This window comes from Oncorhynchus keta, chromosome 10 (assembly GCF_023373465.1).
Source record: "Oncorhynchus keta strain PuntledgeMale-10-30-2019 chromosome 10, Oket_V2, whole genome shotgun sequence".
In the NCBI taxonomy this organism is placed as follows: Eukaryota; Metazoa; Chordata; class Actinopteri; order Salmoniformes; family Salmonidae; genus Oncorhynchus; species Oncorhynchus keta.
Window position 1 is genome coordinate 21,032,419 of NC_068430.1, and position 15,664 is coordinate 21,048,082.

Here is a 15,664-nt window from a genome sequence, read left to right on the forward strand (position 1 = left end):
ATGTGACATATTTGATTTGATTCGGGTTCTAAATCAACTGCAGACACGAGGATACACCTGAAAAGTTTAAAGGAGAGAGATATGTACCGTTATCTTCCAATGGTCTTCCTAAACTCTGCACATTGTCTCCCGAATGGCCCTCATTCTCTTACTCAGTTGAAGCCCCCTGCCTCTTCTTACTTTCCTTTTGATTCACAGTGTTTTTCTTAGTATTGTTTGATGGTGTATAGAGGGGAGGCTGTTGCTGTATTTCGCACAAATAAAACAGTCAATAGTTCTCTTTTGAATTTTCTTTGTCAAAAGCAAAGGATTCTCCACTCAGTAGAGTGCTAAGTATCTCCTAGTTTACCCGTCCTGCATTCTGGGACTTTCTGAGAGTTTCCAGCCTACAGCATAGCACAAGACCAATGGGGGACCTCCTGATAAAATCATATAATTTAGATAGACCACAAATTACTTTGACTAAAGTTGGAAAAAAAACATTATATCCATTAAAGTTTAGTTTTGTGTCCGTTTCGGCTTTGGTTTGGCAGTTTAATTTAATATGTTATCTATAATTTCAGGAATATCATAATAGTAACTTTTTAATGATATTCATTAGGGTAAATGTTGTCCAGCTTTGAAATAAAAATCCCCTTTTCATTGAAGCTCCTTTCCAATTCACACAGAGTTGACTGATTCAGCAGAGATAGGGTTATTGAAGCTCCTTTCCAATTCACACAGAGTTGACTGATTCAGCAGAGATAGGGTTATTGAAGCTCCTGTCCAATTCACACAGAGTTGACTGATTCAGCAGAGATAGGGTTATTGAAGCTCCTGTCCAATTCACACAGAGCTGACTGATTCAGCAGAGATAGGGTTATTGAAGCTCCTTTCCAATTCACACAGATTTGACTGATTCAGCAGAGATAGGGTTATTGAAGCTCCTTTCCAATTCACACAGAGTTGACTGATTCAGCAGAGATAGGGTTATTGAAGCTCCTGTCCAATTCACACAGAGTTGACTGATTCAGCAGAGATAGGGTTATTGAAGCTCCTGTCCAATTCACACAGAGTTGACTGATTCAGCAGAGATGGGGTTATTGAAGCTCCTGTCCAATTCACACAGAGTTGACTGATTCAGCAGAGATAGGGTTATTGAAGCTCCTGTCCAATTCACACAGAGTTGACTGATTCAGCAGAGATGGGGTTATTGAAGCTCCTGTCCAATTCACACAGAGTTGACTGATTCAGCAGAGATGGGGTTATTGAAACACAGACAATTGCTCTGTAGGTGAAATATGACGACTGATCATTTTTGACTTGTGAAAACAGGATTTTGTCCCTTTAGGATCTGACCGTTTTTCAGCTGTATTCACTTCAATTAAATCAATTTAAGTGGCAGAGTTTGATGGTGCCTTTGATATGCAAACCTTATTCCTATGGTGATGAAGTGTTTGTGAAGACCCCATTAATGAGAGGAGAGATTGAACTCCAGGCTATTTGAACTTAGTTCTGTACATGTTGTTGAGACAAGCCAGTTTGACATAGATACCAATGAACATTTGACTCTTTTACATGTTTTGTTCCGAAGGCTTTGCTGCTTCTTTAAATTCATACCATTAATCATTGGTCTTACTTCTCAATATATGTTGCTTACAGAAATTCATTTTGCACAATTGGAGAAGTATGGTTAGGATATTACAAATTGTTGGCTACTGTAGCCTATATAATTTAGTTTTCATACAATGCCTCTCGACTTTCATGGTTCCAGACTACGATGTATTCAGGACACCAGAAGGTATGCTCAATATGTCTCGACACATTATGCATATTATTAATGGGTTCACAGGGCATAGTAATTCATAGACACACATAGTGCGCATTGTCTTCCAGTAAGAGGGATCTTACGGCGGGGAGTGTTTTAGAGTGATGGCAGGGGGTCACGACCCTAGGCTCAGTGAAACATGGAGGTCCTTCTTTCTGCCCATTTGTCTCTGTGTCTGGACTCTGTGTCTCTCTCTGATGAACAGAGAACACAGGCTCATTGGGATTATTTTCAGGCGGCCAGTAATGTCACTTTACCCCAGGACAATCCCTGTTTCCTGATTCCTGTCAGGCCGGGGCGAGATAACCCTTAGCCTGAGCTAATCCCATATTAGACTGGAGCATGGCCAGACGTTGCTGACCACTGCTGACCTTCCACCTCTCGGTCTCAGAGTCGATACTGGACTGTGCTCAGCACTGCTGACCAGCACTCATAACACTGGGCGGGAGATGGAAAGTGCTATCAAAGCAGGTTGGCCAGAGACACAAGCCATGTTATCTCTCAGAGAGGTAAAAATGCACTGATATCCTCTCAAGCTATGAGTGCCTAAGCCACAGACACAGGAGTGTGGGTGCAATAATCCGGTTCAATTTGGTTTGAAATCTACTGAGAGAGATACAGGGGAGGAATGCAACTGATTTACAGCAGGCTCTGGTTTAGACACAGTGTCTGGGGTCGCAGTGGGAGGAGGGAGATATGGGGAGGGGACGTGTGGGATATGAGCAGGGTTTAGATTCGTCACTGTTGAGAAGGAAATTGTTCGTAAAACACATGGCCACAGAAAGAGACGTGTTTTTGCAGATGTGTGTGATTAGATGAAGCCTCCCTAGAGATGATTTCCTTCCCTCTCCTTCTCTTTTTCCTTCCCTCCTTCTCTTTCTCCTTCCCTCTCCTTCTCTTTCTCCTTCCCTCTCCTTCTCTTTCTCCTTCTTTCTGCTTCCCTCTCCTTCTCTTTCTCCTTCCCTCTCCTTCTCTTTCTCCTTCCCTCTCCTACTCTTTCTCCTTCCCTCTCATTCTCTTTCTCCTTCCCTCTCCTTCTCTTTCTCCTTCCCTCTCATTCTCTTTCTCCTTCCCTCTCCTTCTCTTTCTCCTTCCCTCTCCCTCTCTTTCTCCTTCCCTCTCCTTCTCTTTCTCCTTCCATCTCCTTATTTTTCTCCTTCCCTCTCCTTCTCTTTCTCCTTCCCTCTCCTTCTCTTTCTGCTTCCCTCTCCTTCTCTTTCTCCTTCCCTCTCCTACTCTTTTTCCTTCCCTCTCCTACTCTTCCTCCTTCCCTCTCATTCTCTTTCTCCTTCCCTCTCATTCTCTTTCTCCTTCCCTCTCCTTCTCTTTCTCCTTCCCTCTCCTTATCTTTCTCCTTCCCTCTCCTTATCTTACTCCTTCCCTCTCCTCTTTCTCCTTCCCTCTACTTCTCTTTCTGCTTCCCTCTCCTTCTCTTTCTCCTTCCCTCTCCTACTCTTTCTCCTTCCCTCTCCTACTCTTTCTCCTTCCCTCTCCTTCTCTTTCTCTTTCTCCTTCCCTCTCGTACTCTTTCTCCTTCCCTCTCATTCTCATTCTCCTTCCTTCTCATTCTCTTTCTCCTTCCCTCTCCTACTCTTTCTCCTTCCCTCTCCTACTCTTTCTCCTTCCCTCTCCTTCGTTTTTCTCCTTCCCTCTCCTACTCTTTCTCCTTCCCGCTCCTTCTCTTTCTCCTTCCCTCTCCTTCTCTTTCTCCTTCCCTCTCCTTCTCTTTCTCCTTCCCTCTCCTTCCCTCTCCTTCTCTTTTACTTCCCTCTCCTTCTCCTTCTCATTCTCCTACTCTTTCTCCTTCCCTCTCCTACTCTTTCTCCTTCCCTCTCCTTCTCTTTCTCCTTCCCTCTCCTTCTCTTTCTCCTTCCCTCTCCTTCCCTCTCCTTCTCTTTTCCTTCCCGCTCCTTCTCTTTCTCCTTCTCATTCTCCTACTCTTTCTCCTTCCCTCTCCTACTCTTTTTTTTCTTTCTCTTTTTTTCTTTATAAAGGGGTGGATCAGCTTAATATTGCAGAAAGAATATTGGTTCCATCAATGTAATTGTCTGCATAATTTCCAATCCCCCATATAGTTTTTAGTCAGTATTTAGTCAGCCACCAATTGTGCAAGTTCTCCCACTTAAAAATATGAGAGAGGCCTGTAATCATAGGTACACTTTAACTATGACATACAAAATGAGAAAAGAATATCCAGAAAATCACATTGTAGGATTTTTAATGAATTTATTTGCAAATTATTGTTATTATGCTCCATATATACCACTTGGGTCCTGTTTCAGTAATAATGATATCAGACCTTCTTGTTGCGTGTCTGATAATCTACCATTTATATAGGACTGATTAATACATGCTAATAATGGTCCTTTGAGTATATCAAAAAATGTTTTGTATTCTTCCACTGGTATGCCATCCAAGCCCTGGAGTTTTCCCATCCTTAAAGGCCCCAACTGCATCACGCAGTTCCTCCTCAGTCATTTGGCCTTCACATGAGTCTTTCTGTACGGATGTTAATTTTACAATATTATTATGAAAAAAATCCATACAATTAGTTTCAGTTAGTGGAGATGGAGGAGCCTGAAATGAAAACATTAGCCTATCCTACAAGATGAAACAATGAAAGAGGACAGAGTCTCTTCTTCACAGTATGAGGAACAACTACCTCAGAGATCCCTCATCTCCTCTCCTCCATGTTGTTAGCCTGATACTGAAGTATGGCACATCTTTCTGCAACATTTAGGATGATGATTCCATTCCCACCCTCCCAGACCCAGACATGCCTCCCCCATACACACCCCCCAGACTCAGACATGTCTCCCCATTCACACCCTCCCAGACCCAGACATGCCTCCCCCATACACACCCTCTCAGACCCAGTCTTGCCTCCCCATTCACACCCTCCCAGACCCAGACATGTCTCCCCCATACACACCCTCCCAGACCCTGTCATGCCTCCCTCATATACACCTTCCCAGACCCAGACATGCCCCCCCCCTATACACACCCTCCCAGACCCAGTCATGCCTCCCCATACACACCCTCTCAGACCCAGTCTTGCCTCCCCATTCACACCCTCCCAAACCCAGACACGTCTCCCCCATACCCTCCCAGACCCAGTCATGCCTCCCCATACACGCTCCCAGACCCAGACATGTCTCCCCCATACACACCCTCCCAGACCCTGTCATGCCTCCCTCATATACACCTTCCCAGACCCAGACCTGCCCCCCCTATACACACCCTCCCAGACCCAGTCATGCCTCCCCATACACACCCTCTCAGACCCAGTCTTGCCTCCCCATTCACACCCTCCCAAAACCAGACACGTCTCCCCCATACCCTCCCAGACCCAGTCATGCCTCCCCATACACCCTCCCAGACCCAGTCATGCCTCCCCCATACACACCCTCCCAGACCCAGTCTTGCCTCCCCCATTCACACCCTCCCAGACCCAGACATGCCTCCCCATTCACACCCTATCCAGACCCAGACATGTCTCCCCCAGCCAGCCTGTCTCCTCTCTCCCCTAGCCTGTCGAAGAGGAGAGGGCTTAGGTGACAGGAGCCAGTGGCCCCCAGTGATAAGGGCCATCTCTCCGCATGAGAGCCCATCAGAGCTGACAGTGTATACAAATTGATACCATTAGCAAAGAGTGGGCGAGAGGGGGGTGGAGGTGGGGAAGCCATTAATTGGTTCTAATTATAGAGCGGGTGGGCCCTGGGGTCGGGGGTGGGGGTAGAGGAGTGATAACAAGCTGGCGATGGTGGTAAATCAGAGGCAGTGGGTGACATGGGCATCACAGCACATGATCCTCTACATTCTGTGGGGTCAGACCTGTACACTAATGATCTTCATCGAGTAACACATGTGCATGCATCTGACAAACACACGCACGCACGCACGCACGCACGCACGCACGCACACACACACACACACACACACACACACACACACACACACACACACACACACACACACACACACACACACACACACACCATGGTTTGAGACATTCTTGAGCAGTGCTGGGACACACCTATTTCATAAAAAGGGAGCTTACCGCAATGGACTATCAACAGCATGTCGTGAATACCTGGGCAGGTATGCTTTATTGTGAGCCAGCAGATGGGGTGGACTGGATGGGGTGGGCTGATAGTAGGTAACTTTTGAAGTTGCAAAATCCAAGACACCTGATTATTTGCTTATAGGGGCCTCTTTTTCTAGCATGTCTTTCTTGCTGAATATACAGGTATGTTTCCTGCAGGATATGCTATAAAGGAAGACAAGCATTGCTATCCATGTAGACTACTACAGTAATAATATTTTAAGCTTGGAAGATGAAATCACAAAGTTTATGATAGTGGCTGTACGTGTAAGAGGTAGCAGTTTGGTAACATACACAGCACAGGGTACAGGCATGCTGTCAAGTCTCTATTTGTTAGCCCCTCCCCCCTCTCGGCATCAAGGTGTTGGGCTGTCTCTGCACTAAGACATGCAGGGAAGCATAACCACTCCACTGAGAGACAAATATGCCAGGTTACCACCCCCCCTCCATGGGGCGCGTAGGCATCTCTAAGGAAGTCTGATCATATCTCCTCATTATAATCGTGAAGCCGTGCTCTTGTATTTCTCTTATCTGGTGATTCATATTTGCTATCTGATCTGACACCGCCAGCCCCTCTGACCCTGTCCATTTTTCTATACCTCTCAGTGTTGTTCTAGAAGCACTAGGTAAGTAAGCAGCAGGTGCTGTTTTTCCATGCTCCATGCCCTCATCATTTATTTTCATTAAATGCAGCTGCACAGCTACTCGTACACAATGTACGCTACAGGACCAACCTCCAGCAATCACACAGGCATTCTTTTAACATTGTGTCACCTCTCCTCGGGCCTTGATGCGTGCAGCCAACGCAAATCCAAACAACTCCTGTTAATCTTTGACATGAAGACAAATCGTGTTGAAAGGAGCTGTTGAAGGTAAATCAAAGAGGACGCTAGCTGTAGGACGCTGGTCGCTCCGGGCTGCTGATTAGAAGAGGCTCTCCCCTGTGTGCAAGCTGGGACTGAAGGGATGTCAGCGGTGGTGTCAGACATAACCTTGTACCAGTGTGCTGGAGATCCACGCCAGTGGAGCAGCAAGCTCTAATACAGGGGACGAGGACCCTACTGCTGTGAAGGGGCAGTGGGGACACATCCAGTTCATGTCACCTGTCATACTGCTCAGTTACAGTCACACCATCTGGCCCTTTATCTTCCCACTACAGGAAGTCACCGTTGTGAAAGCTGTGTCAGATTTTCAGAGCCGAGAAATAACAACCTGTCTAAGACATGCAGGTATCTGGAGATGGGCCATATCTGTGGAAATATACCGGATTCTCCACCGTTATGGTTATGGTGGCAACACACCCTGCTAGGACCAGGTTGCATACAGTACTCAGAGAGCCCTCTCAGAGTAACTTTGTGGTGTCTTTCAGAGTGTTTACTGTGCAGTGTGCACATGTGCTTTTGCTGCTTTGTCCTGACACTAATTGCGAGTGTCACGCCCTGACCTTAGATATCTCTGTTTTCTATGTATTTTGCTTAGGTCACGGTGTGACGAGGGTGGTTACTCTAGTATTTAGGGTTTTCGTATGTCTAGGATTTTTGTAGGTCTAGGGGTTTTTGTATATCTATGTTGGCCTGTTATGGTTCCCAATCAGAGACAGCTGTTTATCGTTGTCTCTGATTGGGGATCATATTTAGGCAGGCCTCTTTCCCCACTTTCTGGTGTGGGATCTTGTCTATGTGTAGTTGCCTGTCAGCACTATATTGTATAGCGTCACGGTTAGTTTGTTATTTTGTTAATTTGTTCGGTGTTCATTCTTTTAATAAAGAGAATGTACGCATACCACGCTGCGCCTTGGTCTCCTTCATACGACGAACGTGCAAATTCATTCAAGCCCAACCTCTAAATATCTCACTGCATTTCTAAAGTTAAACACAAGCTGGGCCACTAACAGCTGATTAGCTCTTCTGGAAAAACTCTGATTATATACAAAGCTTCTCTCACATTATTTTAGTGTCTATAGTGATTAGATACATCTATCACTAGATGATAAATCAACCAAAACACTGGAGGCAGCATTTTCTCATATGTGTCTGCAAACTAGTTGAAGCATGTTTACAGTAGTACCATGGAGGAGAACAAGACGAGGACAGAATGACAGTGAATGATTGTAGCTCTGATCTCCAGATAGTAGAGCCTGAGCTCTGAGCCCATCCCCAGGTCCATCATACCGCTGGCAGGTCTAACCAACCAATGATATTGAGTCTGCCTAAGAACAAATTAGCCTTTCTTACTGTGTACAGGGCTACAGGCAGAAGACACTTCCTAAATATGGCAGGTAGAAAAGAGTAACACAGGCGTTAATGAGAGGGTCTGATTTAGACTTCCATAAGGTATTGGATGACGGGCAAACTCTTTTAAACCTGTGGCACTGGTATTGGATGACGGGCAAACTGGATGACGGGCAAACTCTTTTAAACCTGTGGCACTGGTATTGGATGACAGACTAACTCTTTTAAACCTGTGGCACTGGTACTGGATGACGGGCAAACTCTTTTAAACCTGTGGCACTGGTATTGGATGACGGGCAAACTGGATGACGGGCAAACTCTTTTAAACCTGTGGCACTGGTATTGGATGACGGGCAAACTGGATGACGGGCAAACTCTTTTAAACCTGTGCCACTGGTATTGGATGACGGGCAAACTGGATGATGGGCAAACTCTTTTAAACCTGTGGCACTGGTATTGGATGACGGGCAAACTCTTTTAAACCTGTGGCACTGGTATTGGATGACGGGCAAACTGGATGACGGGCAAACTCTTTTAAACCTGTGCCACTGGTATTGGATGACGGGCAAACTGGATGACGGGCAAACTCTTTTAAACCTGTGGCACTGGTATTGGATGACGGGCAAACTGGATGACGGGCAAACTCTTTTAAACCTGTGGCACTGGTATTGGATGACGGGCAAACTGGATGACGGGCAAACTCTTTTAAACCTGTGGCACTAGTATTGGATGACGGGCAAACTGGATGACGGGCAAAATCTTTTAAACCTGTGGCACCGTTGCCTGGTTGACACATTACTACACCTCATAAAAAGGGGATGGAGCTGCCAACATCATTCTGTCCTCCTATTGGTGATAGGTTTTTCCTTAGGTCCTAAATCTATAGGGTTTGAGATCCCATCACTGGAACGGAGTGGGCGTAGGGAAGTAATGCTGACCACTCTGACATTTTTCTTCACTACGTTGACAGCTTTCAAATGATTATGCCCGGGTTTCTGACATGCACCTCCTTTCATGTGGGTGAGCATGCCATTTCTCCCAGCCCCTCTTAAACACTGCTATTATCACTCCTGCCACTCCAGTGTGTGTGAAGTCACATACCTAGCTTTGCCTCGCTCCGAGGGGCTCTGGCTGTAATCGTAGGCTACAGGCTCTTTGTGATCACCCATAACAAGCTCACAGAATATTTGTCTCTATACTTTATTGCATAGTCATAAAGCATTGGCATGTGTCAGTTTATCCAAACCGCAATGTTGGCTTTGCAATAAATATGCCCCAATCAATGTAACAGGATAAACTGATGGCGCTGCTTGTATTCTTGTCTTCACTATAAATCTAATGATGAAAAAATTATAAAAGAGAAACCACAGACAAAATCTAGTTAGCTCAGGTGGTTTAGAGCCAAACCTCTTTGCAATTTCCGCCACAGTCTCAAATAGACAAATTTAATGTAACTATTCAGCCCCTCAACCCATGACCCCTCCACCCTCCTCTTCTTCCAGGCCCCGCAGAGACACAGGCAGGATTCATGCCGTAACATGCTATGCTCCATCTTTCTTTGGCAGAGCCCACACTTTTAATGTACCCAGTTTCAAAGCAGAGAAATATGTAGCCGGGTGGAACACCCACATCAGGCTGATGTAGCTGATGTGAGCTGCACAGTCATGTGCCTGGTGTATTCTTTCCCCCCTGTATTATGTTTAAACATACAAATGTTTTCCATTATTCACTCATTCGCCTTATTCGACTTGTAGATTCGCCAGGAGAGTTAATATGGGTTGAGCCGGGTACGCTTAAATCATGCAGTAATCTTTCCTTAATGAGAGGAAGTGCTCATGTTTCTGAGCCCGCCACAAAACATGATTCATTAATACAGTCTACAATACAAATCTACAAAATCCTTCTCCCTTTAGTTATTTCATACTACAGTGGATTGTGCATTATTATATATAAGACAGCATTAACCTATGTTAATCATTCTTGCATTGAAATATAGATGTGCAGTATACCCAGGGGATATCAAGAATATACACCCTTCAACTCAACATTATCATGCTCAAACATACATTTTCAAAGTAAACTGGACCCATTGGCAATTCATTGAAGAAGGGGAGATATATGTTGTAACATGCGTGCCTGCAGCCATGGGAGATCATCGTCAGTTGCCAAGTATTCTCTCAGGAGGTGGAATGGATGGCCCTGTTTGACTGTCAGGCTTCTGAGATCTGCCTTTGATTTGTGCCTTCCTCCCCTAGCCAGTCTGCACAGAGGCTCACTAAATACCACAGCCACAAAGTCCAAATTGGCTAAAGAAAATAGCTTTTTGGTCTTAATTTAACGTCAGGGTTAGGCATACGTTTAGCAGTGTGGTTAAGGTGGTATTTGGGGCATCTGCCAGAGAATATGCCATTAAGAAACAGTGGGTTTGGGCATCTTCTTACATGACTCCAAGCCACATCCACTAACATTTTATGCTAATAGAATGGAATGTCCGGTAATAGGAAGTGGCCTGTAAGCCAGCACTAGCTAGAGATATCCGGACGGAGTATGGAGAGGACTGTCCATGCTCAGTAGACTGGAGAGAATGGACAGGACCGCCACCAAAGACTTTACCGAGAGTTCTGAGCTCAAGCGACAGAGGTTTCACCTACCACTCTGCACACCATTACTCATGGCAATAACGTCTGTTTGCACTTGTTGCGTGCATGTGTGTGTTTGAGTGATCAGGATTACATGGATCAGCTTCTCTCAGTGGCAATCGGCTGTCTCACTTTTCCCACTAATAGAGGCATTGCCATTCCACGGGGGGGGGGGATTGTTCTGCTCCCTCTGTGTCCTATAGACCTCCCAGAGTCAGCTACACCTAGTAATGGACTCCTTTAAGAGTTGATCTTGCTCTAATAGACTGAACCAGGTCTCCAAATCTCCAGGCTAAGTCTATGTGGTGAGAATGCTGTCATGCCCTAATGCAGCTGGCAAACAGCACTCAGAGTTCATCCTGGGAGGCCCATTATGTAGTAAAGCTCCCCGGCTTGGTCTGCACAGAGGCCTAGTTCCAGCTGCTTCACTCCCTCTGCTGTCAGAGATCATGCACCTGTCCTGTATTATAGAGAGAACCTGCACAAACATGTCTTGTAATACGCCTGACATTGGCTATAGATAGAAGCAGATCTTTAAGAAACTGTGGCATGAAGCACCCTGTTCACTACAAGCCTGACCAAAACTCATTCTCCTTCTTCTTGCCAAATGGTATGACATCTAATGAAGTAGCCCAGTCAAAAACCTCCATCCATCTTGATCATGCACGCAGCACATTTTCCCCTCTGTCTTAGTGTGCCTTAGCTTGCTGATGGTGGCTCGGTGTTTGCCCATTCCTTTTACAGGCCTTCTGGGTTTGTTTCCACAGGTGGCTTGACCTCTGAGGCGGTGTGGCGGAGCCTGCCGCCATTATGAGCACTGGATCAACATTTAATATGAGCACACTCCCCGGTGCCTCTGTCTGTCTGAGCAGAGGGCCGAGCAGGGGAGGGGAGAGGAGGAGAGAGGAGCAGAGGGGATGGGAGAGGAGAGAGGAGTGTAGGGGATGGGAGGGGAGAGGAGGAGAGAGGAGTGGAGGGGAGAAGGGGAGTGGGAGGGGATGAGGAGGAGAGGAGCGGAGGGGATGGGAGGGGAGAAGAGGAGGAGTGGAGGGGATGGAGCGGAGGGGATGAGAGGGGAGAGGAGCGGAGGGGATGGGAGGGGAGAGGAGGAGAGAGGAGTGGAGGGGATGGGAGAGGAGGAGAGGAGAGGAGAGGATGAGAGGAGAGGAGAGGATGGACTGGGAGGGGAGAGGGGGATAATGTACAGTGGCTGGTGTGCTTTTCCTTCCAGATTTCCTCTTTGTTTTCTCTTGTTTTACCCTCGACGAGACACCAGGAAGTTCCATGGCATGTTGGGTTTACAATGAGCTCAATGCCAAACCCCCAGGAGAAAGGCCTCTAATACGTGTATAGAAACAGTAGATTCCTCCTCTTAGTAACGCTTCAATTCAGTGCGACAGGAGGAGCATTAGGGGAGACTAAAGAGAAAGCTCTCTGATCCATTCTTTAACCAGAACAGATGAGAACTGATGGAATAGGATTTTCTACACAGCCTGGCAAATGTTCTGTATTTGTTTAGAGAACTATTTTTCACTGACAAAGGAGCAGTGTTATTATCTAAATATGCATATCTAATGCATAACAGTATAGTAAAGTGTTATAGATATTTAATGTGTTATGTTATAGCTTTGGTGAAGAAAAAAACACATGGCGACGAGCTATAGATGTTTTAAATGGGTCATATGTTTGGTGTGGTAGTGTTTGTTGCCACCCTTTGGTGTACATTATCACGCCATTATTCGTACATTATCAGGTGACTATGCTTTTGGATTACATATGTTTTGGAGCTGGAAATGGAGTGTTCTATAGGGTATATTGTTGCTCTGTAGCTCTCTGAGTCCCTCCTCACCTAACAGATGGTCACATCCAGCTAGCCCCTGAAAACCAACATACGTTGAGTTGTTGCCGACAGGCTGGATCAGAAAGGGCTTGAACTGCCCTGGAATGTGTCTGTGTTAAACGTCCTGTTCAGTAGCACATCACCAGTGATATAAAGTGCAGTGAAAAAGTATTTGCCCCCTTTCTGACTTTCTAAAATTATTTGCATATTTTTGGTCCTGAATAATATCAGATCTTCAACCAAAACCTAATACTGGATAAAGGGAACCTGAGTTCACAAATGACAAAAAATGTGGATACTTATTTTATTTATTTATTTAACAACACCCAGTTCCATAAAGGCCTGATTGATGGAATGCTGCCAAAATGGTTGTCCTTCTGGCAGGTTCTCCCATCTCCACAGAGGAACTCTGGAGCTCTGTCAGAGTGACAGATTGCTCAGTTTGTCCGGGCGGCCAACTCTAGGAAGAGTCTTGAGGGTTCCAAACGTCTTCCATTTAAGAGTGATGGAGGCCACTGTGTTCCTGGGGACCTTCAATGCTGCAGACATTTTTTGGTACCCTTCCCCAGATCTGTGCATCGTCACAATCCTGTCTCGGAGCTCTACTGACAATTCCCTCGACCTCATGGCTTGGTTTTTGCTCTGACCTTCACTGTCAACTGTGGGTCCTTTATATAGACAGGTGTGTGCCTTTCCAAATCATGTCCAATCAATTGAATTTACCACAGGTGGACTCCAATCAAGTTGTAGAAACATCTCAATTTTGAGTATCATAGCAAAGGGTCTGAATACTTATATAAATGAGGTATTTCTGTTTGTTTTTTTAAACTATTTTTTCTCTTTGTCATTATGGGGTATTATGTGTAGATTGCTGAGAAAAAAAGAATAGTTAATCCATTTTAGAATAAGGCTGTAATGTGGAAAAAGTCAAATGGTCTGAATATTTTCCAAAGGCACTGTAGGTCCCCGACAGCTGTCAATCACACATATGACCTATAAACAGACGCTTGCCTGACACACGTATTAAATTAAACTGTATAAATATAGCAAATCTAATGTTATTAATCATTGATTATTGACGTAACCCAGAGTTATATTTAGATCCTGTATGAAAGACTGGTAATATCAGATTCAGTGGTGAGTATGTTGAGGAATGTCTGTGGATAGAGTTTATTTTAAGGTCCTGTGGTTTGATGGGGGACATGGGCATGACTCCTGCCTTGTCTTGGTATTCAGACAACTTCCTGAGAGACAGTCAGACAGTTACATAGGAATGTAGTTTTCACTATGTTCAACAGAGGGACTTGAATGTAAACCAGCACTTGCCTGCTTTGGCTTTAGACAGGCATACCAGAGTAGAGTTACTGGTTTTGAAACAGGTCCTGCATAAACATGTATATTAATAAACTGCTTTTTACACTTTTGAAATAGCAGATACATTTGATTTATTTTTACTATGCTGTGTTGTTTTCACTTTAAAGCTGTGATACACCAGGACCATTTTGTTTGTTGACATAAGTTGACGTAACAATATTAATAATAATTATTATTATTATAATTTTTAGGTGGCTGCTCATATTTGTCCTATTTCACACAGGTATAAGTGTGTATTAATATGAATGTGCGAATTTGAAATGTGTTTTTTGCATATCCCACTCTCCCTATGACACCCTCAGAGAGTGGGGACATGGCCAAACATCTTCCTCTGATTATGTGCAGGCACGCCTTAGACTTTAATTAGACCTACATGCTTCCTGTACTGTTTTTTATCTCCACAATTGAACCACTAAAAGTAACATACAGTACATGAACATGTGGTATCGTAGAGCTGTTGTTTGTTGGTGGTCTCCTGAAATGTTTAAGTAGAATAAAGGTAACAATTTAACAGGATCTTCCAGCTTATTTAGTGAAACCTCAATGTTTGTCAAGCAGCAGTATATGAGTACCATCCTGCTAAGCTCTACCCTGTAGGGTCTCACAGAGTGTTTGTGTTTGGTGGAGGACCCAAGCAGTGGAGAGACAGCGGGCCTCTCAAACAGCACTGCCCGGTCTGTACATGGCTCTTGAACCGTGGAGAACAAATGAAACAAACACTCCAGTCTCACATGGAAGGTTCTGTAGGAAGCGTCCTGTTTCTGTTTCCTCGGGAATTTCTGTTAAATGCATTCTTCATTTCGTCAGAGCTCAGACCTTCAGATGACCAGAGAAAAGCATCCTTGGCAGATGTCCATGGCAGTATTTGACAGAGATGTGTAAGAAAGACAATGATAATTATACTTTTCTTTGAAGGAGCATCTCTTAGACAGTGTTAAGATGTCCACAACACAATGAGACCCTCTCTAGCACTTGTCACTGATCTGCTGTGTTTGGTTTCAACAGTGTTAGTTGAAAGCATCATATGAACCACACATCGGTATGCCTAACAGGGGTGGTTTGTGAAATGTGTCAGTTGAGCGTGTGTGTTACTGTGTTTGTGTACAGCAATTTTCTGTCCCAAAAGGATACATTGCTCTCTTGTTCCCCCCCTCTCTCTGCAGAGCTGAGGTCCACTGGCACTGCCCAGAACTTTGCCTACCTGCTGAACACGTCTGACTATCGGATCCTGCGTATGGACGAGGACCACGACCGCATGTACGTGGGCAGCAAGGACCACATCCTGTCCCTGGACCTGCATGACATCAACAAGGAGCCGCTCATTGTAAGACCTTACAGTCACTAACGCTTCACCTCTTCACCTTCCCTTGCCTCCTGTCACCCCATCCTTCTCCCAAATCCAGTAAGCTGATGTTCTGAAAGAGCTGCAAAATCTGGACCCCTACAAATCAGCCAGGCTAGACAATCTGGACACTTTCTTTCTAAAACTATCTGCCGAAATTGTTGCCACCCCTATACTAGCCTGTTCAACCTCTCTTTCGTGTCGTCTGAGATTCCCAAAGATTGGAAAGCAGCTGCGGTCATCCCCCTCTTCAAAGGGGGGGACACTCTTGACCCAAACTGCTACAGACTTATATCTATCCTACCCTGCCTTTCTAAGGTCTTCGA

The 15,664-nt window shown here is 45.1% G+C and overlaps 1 protein-coding gene across 4 annotated transcripts in view; it reads left to right on the plus strand.

Annotated features, from left to right (window-relative positions):
* LOC118388350 (semaphorin-3F-like) overlaps nt 1-15,664 on the plus strand; it is a 104,638-nt gene that overhangs the window by 46,296 nt on the left and 42,678 nt on the right. For all 4 annotated transcript variants that reach the window (XM_035777319.2, XM_035777321.1, XM_052526659.1 and 1 more), the window contains exon 3: nt 15,160-15,320. In XM_035777319.2, the coding sequence (XP_035633212.1) occupies nt 15,160-15,320 (161 nt within the window). The remainder of the gene's footprint in view (nt 1-15,159; nt 15,321-15,664) is intronic.